Source organism: Scardinius erythrophthalmus (genome assembly GCF_964197995.2).
Source record: "Scardinius erythrophthalmus genome assembly, chromosome: 24".
Taxonomy (NCBI): Eukaryota; Metazoa; Chordata; class Actinopteri; order Cypriniformes; family Leuciscidae; genus Scardinius; species Scardinius erythrophthalmus.
In genome coordinates, this window is record NC_138244.1 from 24,293,067 (window position 1) to 24,309,258 (window position 16,192).

General features: G+C 38.2%; 1 protein-coding gene across 3 annotated transcripts in view; it reads right to left on the minus strand.

Annotated features, from left to right (window-relative positions):
• Positions 1 to 525: 525 nt before the first annotated feature.
• The window catches only part of cdk10 (cyclin dependent kinase 10), a 29,941-nt gene continuing 14,274 nt past the window's right edge, over positions 526 to 16,192 (minus strand). For 2 of the 3 annotated variants that reach the window (XM_081356585.1, XM_081356586.1), the window contains exons 8-14: positions 15,304 to 15,356; positions 11,293 to 11,362; positions 11,140 to 11,199; positions 6,777 to 6,900; positions 5,586 to 5,725; positions 1,513 to 1,565; positions 761 to 1,162 (exon numbers count right to left, since the gene is read on the minus strand). In XM_081356585.1, the coding sequence (XP_081212711.1) occupies positions 1,068 to 1,162; positions 1,513 to 1,565; positions 5,586 to 5,725; positions 6,777 to 6,900; positions 11,140 to 11,199; positions 11,293 to 11,362; positions 15,304 to 15,356 (595 nt within the window). In that variant the 3' untranslated portion in view covers positions 761 to 1,067. Of the gene's footprint in view, positions 1,163 to 1,512; positions 1,566 to 5,585; positions 5,726 to 6,776; positions 6,901 to 11,139; positions 11,200 to 11,292; positions 11,363 to 15,303; positions 15,357 to 16,192 lie in introns of all 3 variants that reach the window. The other variant, XM_081356584.1, reaches the window with a different exon arrangement.

Consider the following 16,192-nt stretch of genomic DNA (forward strand, 5'->3'; position numbering starts at 1 on the left):
GAAAACCAATGAGGTTTGTTCTAGTGTAAGAGGCAAGCACATTTCACATTTGTGTGGTAATCATTTTTTTTTAAATTCTTAATAAATGCTTAAATTAAATTATATCTGTTCATCATAACATCAACATATGATTGTATGTTCATATGTATACATTTTACAATTAAGCTCCATAAGCTTTCAGGATCTTTCAAGTTTTGGTTCCCTGGACATGAAATGGAATGACAGAATCTTCTCAGAAATGCAAAACAAGATATTTTTAATGAAACCTAAGATTAATGAAAATATTATGTGTTTGGAATGAGGTTGAGTTGGATGAGGTTGAGTACATGATATCATTTTTAGTTTGGGATTAAATGTCCCTTTAAACGTGGCGTTTCTATCCAGGTATTCATTTTATGTTGCAAAAAATTAGGATACTCCACAAAATCAGCAATCATACTGATACTGATATTGTGCTGAAATGTTATTTCAAGTGTAGATGTATATATATTTGTTTTACTAGAAAGCATTCATGCGGAATTCATTACTTTCTGCCAAGCTTTATCAGAGAAATACATTGCATTGCATATATATATATATATAATTAATTCTGAGAATAATGCTGCCGGGACAGATTTATCTCATCGTAAGGCCCATCGTGTCTCGTACACTTAACCATACTTTCCAAATCATACTTTTTTAATCTCATTCTAGGCCATTGGTTTATCAAAACTACATTTCCCATGAATTCTTCTGTTTCATACATTAACAAAAAACAGGTCAAGCCCACAATCAACCCAGCAAAGGGTTACGTTTTTATATAAATAAATCACATAAAAGTGACATTAGATTGTATTTAGAACAGTTTTTTTTTTTTTATATTTGTACAAAAAAAATGCAGCAGCATAATTTAAGTATAACTAGCTTAAGGATATTTGTATTATTTACAATGTATCTTGTGTCTGTAAGAATTACTTAAACATGTAATTTGCAAAATATCTTACAGTATAAGAACACAAATTTCCATTAGGAAAGTGAAATTCCTTTGCGATATATGTGACTGCCGTCACGCATCAGGCCGCAGAATATCATACTTTGCTTCTTTTGGACTGGCTTTCATTCACAGAACCACCCCGTTTGTTTCTATGATGAGGAAACGTGGGCATCAGCTCTGGTTCACATGCTGCAGAGAAACATGGAGAAACATCAGCAAAATCTGCTTAAAACAGCATCTCAATACAGATAAATGTGGAACACATCATAAGCATTTCTTTTTATATTAGTTCATTTATTAATAAATGTTTAAATTAACATGATGGTAATCAAAGGTTGTATTTGTTAACATTAGTTAATTCACTGTGAACTAACATGAACAGCTGAATTTGTATGAACATTAACAATGAGCAATACATTTGTTACAGTACTTATTCATCTTTGTTAATGTTAATTAATACATTAACTAATGTTAACTAATGAGACCTTATCATAAAGTGTTACAGAGAAATGTGTAAAACTAAATAAGCCTGTACTTACGCAAGGGCTTTTCCTTGAAGTAGGAACTTTCCAAACAATCTTTAGCTGTGGCTCTATAAGAAACAGTGCAATATTAAATAGCATGACATTTTTTCCCCACATAAACATATTTTTAGGACCATAAACATCTACTGTTTGTCACTTAGATTCAAGCTAATGTAACATTTAAAATACATATCTAAATAGAAAAAACACAAAAAATAGTTCAAATAATCTCTCTCTCTCTCTCTCTCTCTCTCTCTCTCAATTCAATTCAATTCAATTCAATTCAATTCAAAATGAGCTTTATTAGCATGACTGTGTAACACAATGTTGCCAAAGCATCAACATATTATATATAAATAATAAAACAAATAACATATGTATAGATCATGTCATATGTAGCATAGTAAATATAAATAAATAGATAAATAAACACAATCTATCCTAATAAATGAATAAATACAGTGGGTCTCTCTAGAGAATTAGCTGACTCTGGCGTTGTGAATAGCTAACACATATTTAGCCGCTAGTGCAGCTGTACTATCATCTTCTCCCAGTAAGAAGAACATTTTTTCAGTGTCACTCAGTTCAAAGAACGATGGAATCAAGATTTCAAATCTGGGCAGAAAGGTTTCTCTTATACTGGAGTATTTAGAGCAGAAGAGCAGAAAGTGTTCCTCATCCTCGATGTGCTGTAGGTCACAGTGTCTACAGATCCTCTGCTCTCTCTCTGTCCATGTTTGTCTATGTCTTCCTCTCTCTATCTCTAGATCATGGTCACTTAATCTGTATTTGGAGAGGATTTGTCTTTCTTTAAAATGTTTAATAAATAGATAACTGGCCAATTTAGTGGTTCTATTGAGGGTCGAGTAACATTGGAGTTTATTTTGGAGGGCAAAATGTGTTTTTAGTGATTCATCATGAGTGCCTTTTAGATGTTTGTGGATTTCTTTAATGATAGGTTTGGGGTTGATGGGGAGTATATTCTGATGGACGAGTTGGAGAGCGAGTGTGTTCAGAGGATGAGGTTCTGCTGAGGTTTCATTGGCGAGGAGGGCTTTATATTGCACTGACTCTGGGTCAGACTGATGGAGGTGATGCCAGAACTGAACACATCTCTTCTGGATCTCGATGTTCAGCGGGTACAGGCCCAGCTCAGCCCTGCAGGCGGCAGTGGACGTGTTTCTGTGAACCCCGAGAATATTTTTGCCAATTTCCAATTGTAATTTTTCTACTGACGTTTTATCCCAATTTTTACAATTTAGTACTGGTCCCCAAATTTCACATCCATATAAAATTATTGGTTTTATTATTGAATTATATAATTTTATCCAGGTTTTAATGGGTAATTTTAAGTGTCCACATCGTGACTTTATAGCATAGAAAGCCCTCCGAGCCTTTTCACCGAGTGTTTTCACAGCCAGACCGAAGCGTCCCGAAGCGCTGATGTCGATGCCCAGATAGCTGTAGCTAGAGCTGTGCTGCAGGACATGGCCTTTATACAGGAACTGGTGTTTGTGTCCCTGAGATCGGGCTTTCTTCTGGAACACCATGACTCTGGTTTTGTCCAGATTGACGGTCAGGGCCCAGTCGTGACAGTATTGTTCCAGCAGGGCCAGGCTCTGCTGAAGGCCCTCAGGTGTGCGGGACAGCAGGACCAGATCATCCGCGTACAGCAGACATCTGACCTCTGACCCCTGTAGAGTGAGGCCGGTCGCAGTAGAGCTCTCCAGCGCTGACGCCAGATCATTGATGTAGATGTTGAATAGAGTCGGGCACAGACTGCAGCCCTGCCTCACTCCACGGCCCTGCTGGAAGAACGCGGTTCTGTGGTTACCGATCTTCACCGCACTTTTGCTGTTGGTGTACAGAGATTTTATAATGTCAAATGTTTTTCCGCCGATGCCAATTTGTAGGATTTTGTACAGTAGACCATCATGCCAAATTGAATCAAATGCTTTTTTAAAGTCTACAAAACATACGAATATTTTCCTTTGTTTGTCGTTGATGTTCTTGTTGATTAGAGTGTGGAGGGAATAGATGTGGTCGGATGTGCGGTGTTTTGGTAAAAAGCCAATCTGAGCTTTATTTAAGATGTTGTGTGCTGAGATGTGTGAGACGATGCGTGTGTTGATGATACTGCAGAACAGTTTTCCCAACACACTGCCCACACTGATCCCGCGGTAGTTATTGGGGTCGAATCGATCACCGCTCTTAAATATGGGGGTGATGAGTCCTTCAGACCAGATCTCAGGGAAGTGTCCAGACCAGAACACCAGATTAAATAATTTGGCTATTGTTTGAATCATGCTGGGACTGCTGAGTTTAAGCATTTCGTTATTAATGTGATCTTGTCCACATGCTTTCTTTAATTTAAGATTTTTAATATGTTCTAATATTTCAGATATTGTTATTGATTTATCTAATGGATTTTGATAATTCTTAATAGTTTTTTTCCATGTCTTCTAGTGTTTTCTTTATTTTACTCTGAGGTTGGTTGAGGTCAGCCGGCTCAATTTTTTGATACAGATTTTCGAAGTAAGATTTCCAGATTGTGCCATTCTGGAGTGATATCTCTAATTTGGGTTTTTCGAGTTTTTTATATAAGTTCCAGAAAGTGTTTTGATCTATTGAATCGTCAATTTCTTCAATTTTAGTTTGAAAATATTTTTCTCTTTTTTTCCACAGCAGTGTTTTGTACTTTTGCAGACAGTCTGAGTAAGAAAACCGTAATGTCTGGCTGGACGGATCTTTGTGCTTTTGATTAGAAAGTCTCCTGAGTTTTTTTCTGAGACCGGCACATTCATCATCAAACCAGACATCCTTTCTCTTTCTCTGTTGACTGGTTCTATGTTTGGTTTGCTGTTTAATATTAGACAGAGTTATCAATGTTATGAATATGTAATTTAAGTTTTTAGTTGCTAAATTTATTCCATTGATATCTAAGGTGAAATCAGTGGACATAAAGTCATCTAGCATTTTTAATATAGTAGGATTGTTCATATTTTCTCTGAATTGTTCTGAGTTGGATTGATTCCACTTGAGTTTATGTTTCATAGGAAACAGTTTTTCAGATTCAGGTGGAGCAGTTTTGGTTATTTGACATGGGGCTTTCAGATAAAGCACAGTTTGGCAGTGATCGGACATCGGGAGCTGAGGTCTGACTGTGAAGGCATTAATAAAGCTTTGATCAATATCTGTTATTGAATAATCAACCACACTGGTTCCTAATCTGGAGCAATAAGTGAATCTACCTAATGTATCTCCACGAGTTCTGCCGTTAATAATGTACAGTCCTAAACCTTTACAGAGTTTCAACATGTGTTTTCCACTATTGTTCACTGAGGTATCATAGCTGTTTCTCGGCGTGATATTCGACGAGGGATGAAACGTGGTGTCATTGGGGATGTGGTCATTATCTACAATATTTACATAATCATTTTCTCGCCCTGTTCTGGCGTTTAAGTCTCCGCAGATGAGGATGTTTCCTCTGGACTGAAAGTGTAAGATGTCAGTCTGTAATGTTGGGAAGCTTTGCTCTTCGTAATAGGGAGAGTCATGAGGTGGAATATAGACTGCACAGAGGTAAAGACTAGACTGATATATGACGGATTTCACTTCAAGCCAAATGGATGATTTTCCAGTTTTAGCAACTTTAATCGAATGTTTTAAAGCGTCTTTGTGCCATATAAGTATTCCACCTGAGTCTCGGCCACATTTAATTTTAGAATTTTTTGATGAAGGAACCATAATTTCCTTGTATCCTATTGGGCAATGTAAGGTCTCATTACTACGACACCACGTCTCATGAAAGATACAGATGTCCATGTCTGTCACACTCTAATCTCTCTCTCTCTCTCTCTCTCTCTCTCTCTCTCTCTCTCTCTCTCTCTCTCTCTCTCTCTCTCTCTCTCTCTCTCTCTCTCTCTCTCTCTCTCTCTCTCTCTCTCTCTCTCTCTCTCTCTCTCTCTCTCTCTCTCTCTCTCTCTCTCTCTCTCTCTCTCTCTCTCTCTCTCTCTCTATATATATATATATATATATATATATATATATATATATATATATATATATGAAATGTGTGTTTATTGTACCTGCGCTGCGGGTTGTACATGAACAGAAGGTTGAGCAGTCTTAGACCAGCTTCTGATAACCAGGTGAATTTGTTCTTTAAGTTGTTGTAGGGCTGCTTCCTCAGACTGTACTGCCCAACCAGAGGTAGACGCGAGAATCCCTAAAATTCACAAGAAACTCCACATTTAAAGTCCCCCTGTGGTGAAAATCAAGTTTTTAATGTTGTTTATATGTCTATGTGGTGTTTTTAATGTGCAACATGCTTTAAGACAAAGCATGTGTAAATTCATAAGTCAACACCATTGCTGAGTATTTTCTCTTTTAAACTGCGGTGAACCAAAAACAGTCTCAAAAACACGCTTTGAAATCGCTGGTGTTTCTGACGTCACAAACTACCTTGTAACCAATCAGGTCAACATGCCGGCGGGCTTTAGCATATCATTACTATTCTCTGAAGCAGTGGAGAGTATTTTTCTGCTGATATGAAAAATCGTGTACATTTAGCAATATAGCGGGTGAATTATGTACATGATTTATATTACGATGTTATGATGACCTATATGCCTTTTTCCACTGATGTTCTGAGTGTCTCTAAGGATGCTGTTTTTTAGAAGGCCGCTGTCCGACTCGGAGATGGTGAACGGGAACATGGTTTGTGTAACATTAGCAACACATTATTAGCTGTTTGATAACGGTAATTAATATGAATAGCCTTTTGCTTGAATATGTTATGTGTCTGACGTTGTAGAGAGCGATACATAAAATGCGTTACCATTCTAATACATTGACTAGTAGACGAGGCTGAATAATTCACTTTTCCACTTCTTCTGAATCAGTTTCTGGTTCAAACAAACAGTATATGATTAAATTAAACCAATATTTTCACTTGCCATTGTACAACGTTTACAATAGTAAATTTGACCGAGTGGATCTCTGAGCTTGTGTGATTGAGTGGAGACGGGGCTCATTTGCATATTCATGAATCTGCGTATACTAAATGAAGCAATTACATTCAAGCTAATTTAAGGTATGAAGAACTTTTTTTCACAGGTGGTCAAAAATTAGTTTTAAGGGATACAATTATTGACTATAGGGAGACTTTAAGCATTTAGCTTGCAGTATCAACGTTCATCACAGTATTTAAGTATATTTTCACTTCTAAAACACACTTCCTACATTTATGGATCTCATTTTGAAGCTAAACTCAGTACCGGCCAGATGCTCTCGTTGGGCGTTCCCAACAGCTGTACGATCAAATCCACCTGCTGGATCTCTGAAGCTCCAGGCAGAAGAGGCTTATGGGCAAGAAGCTCAGCAAAGATGCAGCCAACGGCCCTGCAAGAGGAGAACATAGACATCTGTTAATGAAGCGCTGAAAAGATTCTGCTCTGGTTTGTGGGAGTCCAAGATCAGGAAAGGGAGAGAAAGAGCTAAGAAAGATCTACAACCTAGACTTTAAAGCGACAGATTCTGATTATATGTAGAGTAACCGCTGATAACTTTTAACTGTCACTCTCCACAAAATTGATGACATTACATTTTGTTTTGAAGGAAAGGGTGTTTTTCTCTCTCTCACACACACAGTATTTTGATCTCTCTTGGGTGATCCGATCACAATTGGCCAGACAAGACAAATCACTGTTTAAACCTTTTAACATGCTAAATGTGTCTTCTGTGACTTTCTCTAATCAGATTTTGGGTCTCTGATCAGATTTTGGGTCTCTGATTGCATACATTACTAGGCATAGGCATTACTATGTCACTGTGTGTTGATAAAAAAAAAAGAAAAAAAAGAAAAGGATGTTTTCCCCCCATATCAATTTTAATCTTAGTACAAACATCAGAATTCTCAGTTGTTGTAGAGCAGATGTAGCACACTAAAGTTTTGTGAAGTCCTTTTTTTTTGTTTGTTTGTTGCAGTTAGGTGTTTATTTTCATGTAACCAGCCATTTTAAACCCTTTTAGTGCAGCGGCTGACTGCAAGGGTGGAAAGAGTACTGAAAAAATATACTCAAGTACAAGTACCATTCCATTACTTTCCAAAAATTGTAGTGTGAGAAGAGTAAAAGTACTTGTCCAAAAAACTACTTGAGTAAAAGAGAATAGCTTATTTAAAAGTACTCATGAGTAGCGAGATGTGAGTATTGAGCTGTGGATTCTACACCCTTTTAATAAACACTGTAATCACTGAAATTCACATTCTCTTTTTGTCAGAAAGAATGAAGAATATCTATCATTTAACAGGTTTAATTTTGACTTTTTAAAATACATTACTTATCAGTAATAAACTGTCTCTAAAAAAAACGGAAATACTACAGAAACGAAAAGATGAAAAAGTTACTTTCAGTATACTCATCATTTTAATTAATGTATAAAAAAGAAAAAAGTAATTTTAATGAATGAACACTGAAATTTTATGTGCAACAATAACTCACTCAATGTTCATTATCAATTTGTAATTCGTTACTTCACACCCTTGTTGACTGACAGGTGAGTAGGCGGCAGGTGGTCACATGTTTCTGACATCTCCATACATCATCTATTTAGTGCTGACCACCTGCAATCAGATCATCTGAGACAGATCTTAACACAATACGTCACCAGGGTCACACTTACACAGTACATACCACAGAAAGACATTCACATCATGAACAAAACAAATCGCCTACAAACCTTCGCTTCGAAAACTCACTCAGGTCATTCATGTTTTTTAACGCAATATGACCCATCTGATTATACAGACATACAGCCTACAAATCACCACACAAGAGATTTCACTCACCTTAATGCAAAATAGATGCCGTCTGGTGATATATATTGAATGTGCTTCATTACAGTGATGTGATATAATACAATGATAAGTCATGTTCGCATTATGTCAAATCTGAACTGACGAATTGGAATCTCGCCTGATAGTCAAATCACCTTCGAGTGTAAACTGAATGAGCCAATGGACATTGGCGTGTGAGATTTGCATTGTGCACCCCTCCCTGCGAACTGGGTATATAAGGAAGCGCATTATATAAATAATACTCGCATATTCAAGCTTTTGCTTCTGAGCCGAGCGTTTCGTAGATTCTGCTCTGCAATCATCTACGAGTGTTGACGAACCCAGAAGAAGCTCCAGAGAGTGTTGGTGTGACGGCACCTCAGCATTTCTTTGCATTCATTGAGCTAAAAGAGTTCCTGTACTCACTACAGGCTTCTGATAGTCTTGCACGCTGTGCAGCAAATAGTTCCGCTGTGAGCTTCAGCACTACGAAAGAGCTATTTCCCAAAAAGAGCAAGTACGGGTGTGACACCGCGTCTTTTTAAGATGTCCTTTTAAGATGTGTGTTTCTGGATGCAGTCATCACCTGGCCCTGTCTGACAGTCACGATTGCTGCCTCACGTGCCTGGGCTTAAAGCACGCTGAGGAGTCATGTACCCACTGCGGGAAGATGAGCATCACGGTGCTGCGGTCGAAGCTCAAATACCTCAAACGAGGTGAGTCACCTCACCTATGCCCCGATCTAGTTCCTCTGCCCAGCACAGGGCTACTTCAGTGAATACACGGGGTGACCCGAGGATCACAGTGGGGGCTCTACCGCTGAGTACATCTCCATGGGTCCCCCACTCCTCTAGTGCATCACAAGCTGTGGAGCTTCCGGCTGAGATTGCTTGTCCTTCTTATGAGGGATCGAGTGTTAAATTCAGGGCTCCGGCGGAGGATCAGATGTCGATCGCTGCATCGGAGGGTGGGCTAGAGTCCTCCGGGGATGAAGACTCGGCTGCGTTGCTCCCTTAGCTGACGGTCATGCTTTCCCAGGCGGCTGAGAGACTCGGACTCAAGTGGAGACGTCCTGCCCCAGTGCCTTTCTTTCCGGAAGTGCATGAAGAGGTTACCAGGTAGAAGGCACCTTTTTCTGCCTGAAACGAGTTGGTGCCTCCTCCCCCCTCACTACCCTCAGTGTTGGGGTGGCCAAGGGGAACATGGAGATCATCCCGGTGGAGCGTGCAGTTGTGATGCAATTGTGTCCACAAAGTGCTGCCGCCTGGCGGGGTAATCGGCATCTCCCATCCAAGGCCTGTAAGTTCTCATCCATGCTTACGGTCAAGGCTTACAGAGCCGCTGGACTTTCGACAAAAGTTACTGGGGGAAACACTCCCACTCCCAGCAGCCTCACAGAGAGCGTCCTTCAAACCACTGCAGTCAGTAGAGCTTAAAAACCTGTCTCTTAAGACAATGCTCCTGACTGTACTGGCTTCTGTTAAGAGGGTGGGGGACCTGCAGACATCTTCAGTCGACAAACAGTGCCTGGAATTCGAACCAGCCAACTCTCACGTAATCCCGGCCTGATACGTGCCAAAGGTTCCCACCACTCCTTTTAGGGACAAGGTGGTGAACCTGCAAGCAGGGCCAGATTTATGCATAGGCATTCTAGGCACGTGCCTGTTCTCGCACGTCCAGGAGGGGCCCAAATACAATGGGGAGAAATAATATTTTTTAATTATTATTATTTCACTCTAATGCTAACACTGTGTAAGACAATTACTTTATAAATTAATACAATTTAAAATATAATTTTTAACATAAATCATAACTACTTTTCACCCTTTACGCATTTGAAGTGCCACAAGCAGTTTGGAGAGTCTCTGCTTATTTACGATAAAAGGGTAAATAAAGAACTGGCTCTCTGAATAAGTACAGTGTTTTCTTTACTTAAGAAACACTTTATATATAAAGGTTAATCTTTTATGTATTTGAGGAGCGGAGAATAGCGTCTTACATTTGTCGTTGAGTCAGCCAAAATAGCCTGTGCGTAACGCTTCATTATAATGTGAGATTTTGGCCAAATGACAGAGAAAAACAGAAAAAAACGAGCGCCCACATAGCTACAATAATCTTCATAACCTTTAAGCTGATGAAAACGTGATGTGATGGACTGACTGCCTGAGATTCAGCTTAATTTGAGCTTGATTTTGGTAGTGTCAATAATGACACTGCGAGTATATGATCACATACAGTATAAAGCCACAATATCAAATTTGACATAACAGTGATTAATTATTATTATTTTTAAGTCAAATCTCGCACGCCAATGTCCATTGGCTTGTTTAGTTTACACTCCAAGGTTGATTGGGCTGTCAGGCGAGATCCCAATTCGTCAGTTCAGTTCCGACGTAACGTCTCCATTCCCTCCTTTAGGGAACGGGGGTTACATTGACCTAGACGTTCTTATAAATAATAATAGCAGTAAGAGTAATAATATCAAAGCTGATGTAAAAAAAAAGGGGTGCTAGGTACAGTTCGTGACTTAAATATATAAAAAATATTGATCACACTTTCACATTTTTTTCTTATACCAATTTTTACTGGCTTATTTGTTTCCATTTTGTACTCCGTGACCAATGGTATCATTTCCATTGACGGCTGCCTATCTGAAATACTGGCTCGAGACACACAACCAAAAAGCTTATGTCTTTACAGACTTTCCGTTCCTTCTGCTTCTTTCCACTCTGTCTTGACTAATATCTAAAAGGGTAATCTGATTACTCAAGACTTTGCTCTGGCACAGTTTGTCCAGTTCTCACCACATGTCCAGGGCAGTCGTCTGAGTTTTGGTCCCTAGGAGGAGCTCTGGTGCACGATACCTGTGAAGAAAACATTGTCAGTAATGGAAAGAGGGATTTGATGGATTAACGGGATGATAGAGAAACTAATCAGCCCGAAGTTTATCTGCTTACCACAGAGTGACTACTCGAGGAGTCATGGGCTGTAAAGGGATACCATAAACACGCGCCAGACCAAAGTCAGCTGAGGAAAAAACCATCAGACATCCATTACTGACAGAAAACAGAAGTCCACATACAGAGTAGCTCATTGAGTTCCTGATTCAGAATATCTCATAAAACCTGCGAAGAACATTGTCTAGGTCATAGTTCATCTAACATCTAACAATTGGGGGGGACAATAAACATAAAATTTCCCAAGAGCAATTTTTGAAAGGGACAAAAATAATAATACAGCCAAAATTGTACTTGTAAGGATATGTGTACAGTGAACAACAATACAAAGCGATAGTTGTTTACAGTGAACAACAACACAAAGCGATAGTTGTTTGAGTTAGGTTCACCATGTGGTCATATTATGATAATTAAATTATCTTGCGTCCTCCACATAGTATTTTAGGTTACTTCTGGGACAGAGGACGTCTCTTACTTAGAAATTCAACTGTAGTAAGTCCACTGATCTGCCACTTAACATTATATTGAGCAAAGCCCAACACAACGGTAGATCTACAATATTAGCCTAATACCAGCTCACACATTGGCTTATCGCCATGTTAGTTGTAGTGGGTGACTTACTATCCAACAAGCTACGGTATTAAACAAGCTACCAAACAAGCTGGGTAATGTTTTAATCGCCAATATAGCGGACTCATAGAAAAATACATTGGATATCATCATTATTTTATTCTATTTATTTATTTATTTATTGATGACTCAGCATCATCTGTATTAAATAAAAAATAATCACTTCATCCAATGTTTAAAGTGAATAAAATGAGCCTAGTAGTTCCACAACTACTGAGAACTCTCCCACTGGACTTTTGTGTGTAGGTGAAGTAAAGGTTGCCAGGTTCACAAAAAAACCCTCCCAATTGCAACTGTGGGATTACAAATTTAAGAATCTGTTTAAGATCTGCTGATCTTATGTCCTTACATAACACAGTGTTTCCACTACATTCATTCTGCCGTGGTGGTCCGCCACACCAAAAATCATCTCGCCACGGCTGCAGCTTCTCAGTGAGGTCCGATATTGTGCATACTATTGTGTTATTGTTAAGCCCCACTAAAGGCATAAAAAACATTGTAAAGCACCATAAAGTTTTCGTGCACTATATTCCAAGACTTCTAAAGTCATGCGCACTGTAACTGAAATTTAAAACTGTTAAAAGAAAAGGCTCAATAACTGTTGCATAGATATAATACACTAAGCATCAAATATCTCTTCGCTTTGTGCTTTGAACTCTTCAATGCGAAGCGCTGCACGCTGTGACTTCGCATTGCTTCAAGTGCATCATTCTGCGCACGGGATGCGCATAATCGCTTTGCCGCTCTAAATTGGAGTCTTTCATATTATAATACTTAGGGGAGGTTTAAACACCTGGGGTAGGGGGGCGTGGCCCATGGGAATTTCACTCATGGGCGACGCCCCAAACCCCTGGGGAAATGGGCCTGCCACCACAGCTGGAAAAAATCCTATAACATAACATAATATAACATGAAAAACTAAGGTAGAGACCATTTAATTTAGCATTTAAGGTTATGATGATGTTATCAGCTGTTAAGCAAAGTTTCAAGCAAGAGATTCCTGTCAGTCCTGTTCGCTCTATTGTCAGTTAAATGAGTCAGATTACTGAGACTCTCACCCTTTGTCTTTAATGGCTCTTGGAGCCCCTGTCCCAGTCTTTGAATAGTTATGCTGATTGGATTAGGATTGGTAACACTCTAGAGTCTGGGGCGGGTTCCTATAGCTGTATACTTCATTTGCATGCTTTGTTTAAGGCCGTCACCCAGGTGCTTTGTCTCCATTTCTAAGCACTGCCCTCTAAATGTATATAAACTGCCTACAACCAAGTCTCCTGGTCTTCCTGAGTTTCCTACACTACTCAAAACTATCCCAAAACTAGCCAGAGGTGGACAGTAACAAAGTACATTTACTTGAGTACTGTACTTAAGTACACTTTTTGAGTATCTGAACTTTACTTGAGTATTATTTTTTCTGGAAACTTGTTACTTTAACTTCACTACATTTGAAAGATAAATATCATACTTTTTACTCCACTACATTTCTGTCAAGGTCCTTGAGTAGAAAGTAGTAACATTAGGTTGCATTTTGGTTGGAAATGAAAGTCGGTTTGACATCTGAACTCGACGTTGGATTGACGTCAGCATCCGATGTTGGATTTTGGTTGGAACGTCTGTCCAACACTGGAGTTTAATGTCAGTCTGATGTTGGATTCTGACATCAACCTGATTTTCATTTTCAACGTTGGGTTTGGTCTTCTAAATTCAAATTATGTAATTGTTTTGGAGCACTAGCTTATGGATAACAGTAAGGCTAACATATTCATACTAAAAAAAAAAAACTTTAAATAGGGCACTCTTTGAGGGAACAGCCATTTGGGTGTCCGAAACCATTGTGGATGTTTTACTGAGTGCACTTATTCAATCTCACATTCAATCCCACTACTGGAACAGTGTTCTAGAGTAAATGTGATATTGATATGAGCGCAGGTAGGGGTGGGCGGTATGATCAAAATTCTGTTTCACGGTATGACTAATTTTATTTCATGGTAACGATATATTTCACGACATAGTTATTTATATCTATAGTTATATCTGTAGTTATTCTTGAAAAATCAACAAAAAGGGCTTTGTATAATAAATAAACCCAAATAGGCTACTTTAGAAATGAAAAGTACTTCACTTTGTTTGAATTTGGTAAATTATTTCTTTGGTAAACTATTTTTAATATCTAAATATAGTAAACAAACACTCTCATCAACTTTTAGATGAACTTCCCCCAACTGATGGGGGACTCGCGCTGAATATTTAGTCATTTTGCCTCAGATACAGGATTATACATTCGCCTTAACAAGCAGGTTGTTAATTACCACGGCAACCGCTCGCGTGTCATACTGAATGCTTTTGTGTTTAAAAAGTAACTATACATAAGAGACAGAAAGATGCAGATAACTATACATCATCTGCTGCACCTTTCCCCCGAAAATATCACGTTAACAACAACCTTTTAGAAAACGTAATTCCTTTGTGGATCCTCTTGATCTGCTTTATCCATGTTTCTTTGACAAATCTCAGCGTCTCAGTCTCTTGCACGCTGCACGCGAGTTAACCACGCCCACTTATTTACATGTCGCGGTATCACGGAATAAAAAAATCTGTTACGGTTGACATTTTCTACTGCGGTAACGATATATACCGTCATACCGCCCAGCCCTAAGCGCAGGCATAGATTCAGAGGCATAAGGTACTGTAAGTATTACATACAACAATGCAACAATAATAAAACAATGCATTGACATTTACTTTTGATACTTAAGTACTTTTACAAACAAGTACTTTTGTACTTTTACTTAAGTAAAAATCGGTCTTTACAACTTTTACTTGTAACGGAGTAATATTTGACCAGCAGTATCTGTACTTTCACTCAAGTAGGGAAGTTGTGTACTTTGTCCACCTCTGAAACTAGCATTCTGGAGGGTAAAATCTGGAGGGTTTATTGGCGGGGTTCCCCTGGTATATCGCGTTATTGGTGTCGATTCAACCCGCGGACTTCAAAAACAACCTAGGGCAACAGTGTAAAAGTAGCCAAATTCTGCGGGAAAACCACAGACTTGGCAACACGGCTACAGCGGACCAAAGCACTGTAAGGCAAGGGAGGGAGGACTCAAAATGTTTCTTTTTGCCCTGTACTACCTACTAAATTATTTTAAATATATATAATTGTATTATTTAAAATTCACAGCATGATTTTTTATGATAATTTCAGGGGGGGGGGGCTTAAACCCGAATCGGAGGTCCCGATCCCCCTGCGATTTCCGCCTATGCATGAAGATAATCAAGCCTACTTGCAAGAGCATTTTCACATTATTCATGCCAATTAAATCACATTTCCCACTCAAATTCTCACTATTCTCTAAATTTTATTTATAAAAAAAAAACACTCACCTATCTTAACACAGCCCTTGTCTGTCATCAGTAGATTGGACACCTTCAAATCCCTTTAATAAAAATAAGCATCAACATGAGAAATAACGAAATTCATCATTTAAGTTACACATTATTCACACTGGATAATCAACAGTGTCTGTCAAATGTTTGGAAACATTACAATTTTGAATGGTTTTGACAAAGTTCTGCTCACCAAGGCTGCATTTATTTAATCAAATATACAGTGAAAACAGTGAGTAATATTGCAAAATATTACTACAATTTAAAATAACTGTTTTCTATTTGAATGCTTTTTAAAATGTAATTTATTCCAGTGATCAAAGCTGAATTTTCAGCATCATTACTCCAGCCTTCAGTCAAGTCACCTTTATTTATATAGCGCTTTTTACAATACAGATTGTACCAAAGCAGCTTCACATTGATAACATGAAAATAATACAACAAAGTTTGTTTCAAGAAGGAAAAAAAAGAAAAAAAGAAAGAAAAAAGTGTCACATGATCCTTCAGAAATCATTCCAATATGCTGATTTGCTGCTCAATAAACATTTCTGATTATTATCAATGTTGAAAACACCTGTGCTGCTTAATATTAAAAGCATTTATTTGCCTTTATTAAATAGAAATCTTATGTAACATTACAAATGTCTTTATTGTCACTTTAGATAATAGTATTTATACATTTCTAAATACATTACATTAAATGTAAATTCTCTCTTTTTTTATTCTTACCACATATTTTTGAATGGTTTTATTGTTTCCACAAAAATGTTAAGCAGCAAAAACTGTTTTCAACATGGATAATAATAAGAAATGTTTCTTGAGCAGCAAATCAGCATAGAATGATTTCAGAAGGATCATGTGACACTGAAGTTCAAGTTCAAGTTGT